Raw genomic sequence first — 2,463 nt, 5'->3', positions numbered from 1 at the left:
TATTTATCCTGTGCTGTACAGATTATATCAATTTGCAGAAATTGATCTGGATTCTGTTGCTCAAAGCTGCTGACTGCTGATCTTGAGCATACTAGTTCTTCTCCCATGAAAGAAGACTGCATAATTAGGGAGTTGGCTATATTTATCCTGTGCTGTACAGATTATATCAATTTGCAGAAATTGATCTGGATTCTGTTGCTCAAAGCTGCTGACTGCTGATCTTGAGCATACTAGTTCTTCTCCCATGAAAGAAGACTGCATAATTAGGGAGTTGGCTACGTATCTGTGGGAAGAGCATTTATCATACACCAAACTCTCTTCTCATCAAAATGGCTTCACATAAAAATATACGAAATTATGCCAATTCAGATATCATCCACTTCAATATTGAATTAATGGGATACATCACATCACAGAATGAGTACTTGGATAAAGCAAGTACTGAAAAATGCAGGATATAGATAGTTGTTGATACAGAATGTACGTTGAAACAAAACAAAACTTAGCTGATTAAATAAGAACTTCAGTCATTTAGCAGGAAAACCTCTGGGTATAGAAATCAATAGTAAACTAGATGGACTTCATCCTTGACAACCTTTATTGTGAAATTGGTCCCCGTTATTAACACTAAATTATAATTCTTAATCACTCGTGGCCTCCCTGAAAGATCAAGAATACCTGCAACATCAATATCAATCAATTTTGTTCAAAATATTACTGAACTCATTTGGGTAGGAATCAATCGTTCAATGCTTATGGACTAAGAAACATGCAACTGAGAAGCAACCTTATGAGTTCTTGCATATTAAGAAACACTCGCTGAAAAAAAAAATCAATAGTATCTGATATAAAGTACCATAGTAGTCATCCTATAAATTGCCGCAGTGATTGTAGCGTAGAAATTGCAGATGGAAAGTAAATGGGAGACAAAGTGACAGGAAAGTGCAAAATCCATCAAGGGAAACCACCAAACCATACCTAAAAGAAGAATGGCCAAAAAAAGGTGGGGGAAAAGAGAAGAAAAGGTATCAAACTTAAATCTTAAGTAGCTGCTTCTTTTTTAGAATGGCATCTTGTTTTGGGCCACGTGCGATACTGTCACAACTTATAACCACATAAAAGGTTTACTGATAATGTGTTTATAAGTACAAATAAGGGAATCAAACGAGAATGAAGAAGATAAGATATACAAATTGATCTTCAAAACCCTAAATTCAAATATGAAAATATCACTTCTTAAGCTCTCTCACGTATCGTCTTACATAAAAGATCAAGCCGAGACAACTTCCAATTTCGACTAGACTGGGAAACGATGAATATTTATCCATATTACTTAACGAACATAGCCATATTAGAAATTAAGCATATTTAGACTTCTTTTAAAAATGAAGCATGAATGATCTAGTATCTGCGCACTTAACGTAATATTATTATCAATTGCATGCATGCATGACAACTGAAAGTGATCACAGTATCATTCTTTAATTTGACAGACATTGTAGATGCAAAAAGTGACCAAATCCAGCCAAGTATCAGCAAGGAGCTAGACAGTTTCAGAAATAAATGCACAAGAAATCAACACAAACAAAGTCGAAACAAGTGCAACCTGTTATTCATAATTGATGGCATAGGAGACAAAAGCCTAACTACAAGGTTACAAAGAAACACAAGCAAATGGTAGGAAGACGAAAGATGTAGAAGAGGAGAGTATTGAAAAGCCTGCAGGCCTTTAGTTTCTCTCTTATTCAGCAAATCGGCTCCTATGGAACTTAGCGATGAAGTCAGTGGCTTTCCTATCTACATCAGGCTCGCCCACCCACCAGCCTCTATCGTAGACTTAGCGATGAAGTCAGTGGCTTTCCTATCTACATCAGGCTCGCCCACCCACCAGCCTCTATCGTAGTCACTTGGTCGGATCTTTCTATGGTACCTCGGCGACCAATCAGTATCATCATCCATGTATCGTGACCCAGAAAAGCAACAGAAGAATGAAGATTTCCTTGATCCTCCCATTGTTAGTTCTCTCTCCCCGAAAACAAGCGTTCCTTTGTGTCAAGCAACTGTACTTAGCTTACTTTGGAGTGAGAGTAAGTGCAGCGGCCTTGTATTTATAGGCACCCTAGAGTTGGAGGGTAGGGGGAATGTTGTGTGAATCAAGATTCTATGCCATTTAGACGGTGCAGATTGGCTGAGGGGATGTGAGGTTAAAGGGTGGTGGAGATACCGTAGTGAGAAAAAAAACTTTCTGAAAAGCTAGCTATACAACTTGCAGTCCTCTGCTTTTTCAATGTGACCAACAATAAGCATGTCTTCCTTCTTACACAACGTGACCTATAACTAGTAGTTTCTAGAACAATAGTGAAGAGGGCAAGGCCACCCAAAAAAAAAAAAAAAAAAAAAAAAGTGGGAATAAACACGCTTGACACCAATAAGCTGATGAAAACGAATAATCAATTGAAAAAA

The 2,463-nt window shown here is 37.6% G+C and overlaps 1 protein-coding gene across 1 annotated transcript in view; it reads left to right on the top strand.

The window, feature by feature from the left end:
* LOC109842527 overlaps positions 1-212 on the top strand; it is a 10,325-nt gene extending 10,113 nt beyond the window's left edge. Inside the window, exon 7 of the mRNA XM_020411394.1 lies at positions 178-212. Coding sequence (XP_020266983.1) covers positions 178-212 — 35 coding nt within the window. The remainder of the gene's footprint in view (positions 1-177) is intronic.

This window comes from Asparagus officinalis, chromosome 5 (assembly GCF_001876935.1).
Source record: "Asparagus officinalis chromosome 5, Aspof.V1, whole genome shotgun sequence".
In the NCBI taxonomy this organism is placed as follows: Eukaryota; Viridiplantae; Streptophyta; class Magnoliopsida; order Asparagales; family Asparagaceae; genus Asparagus; species Asparagus officinalis.
The sequence above is the reverse complement of the archived record's forward strand: the minus strand, read 5'-3'. Positions and strand labels throughout refer to the sequence as shown.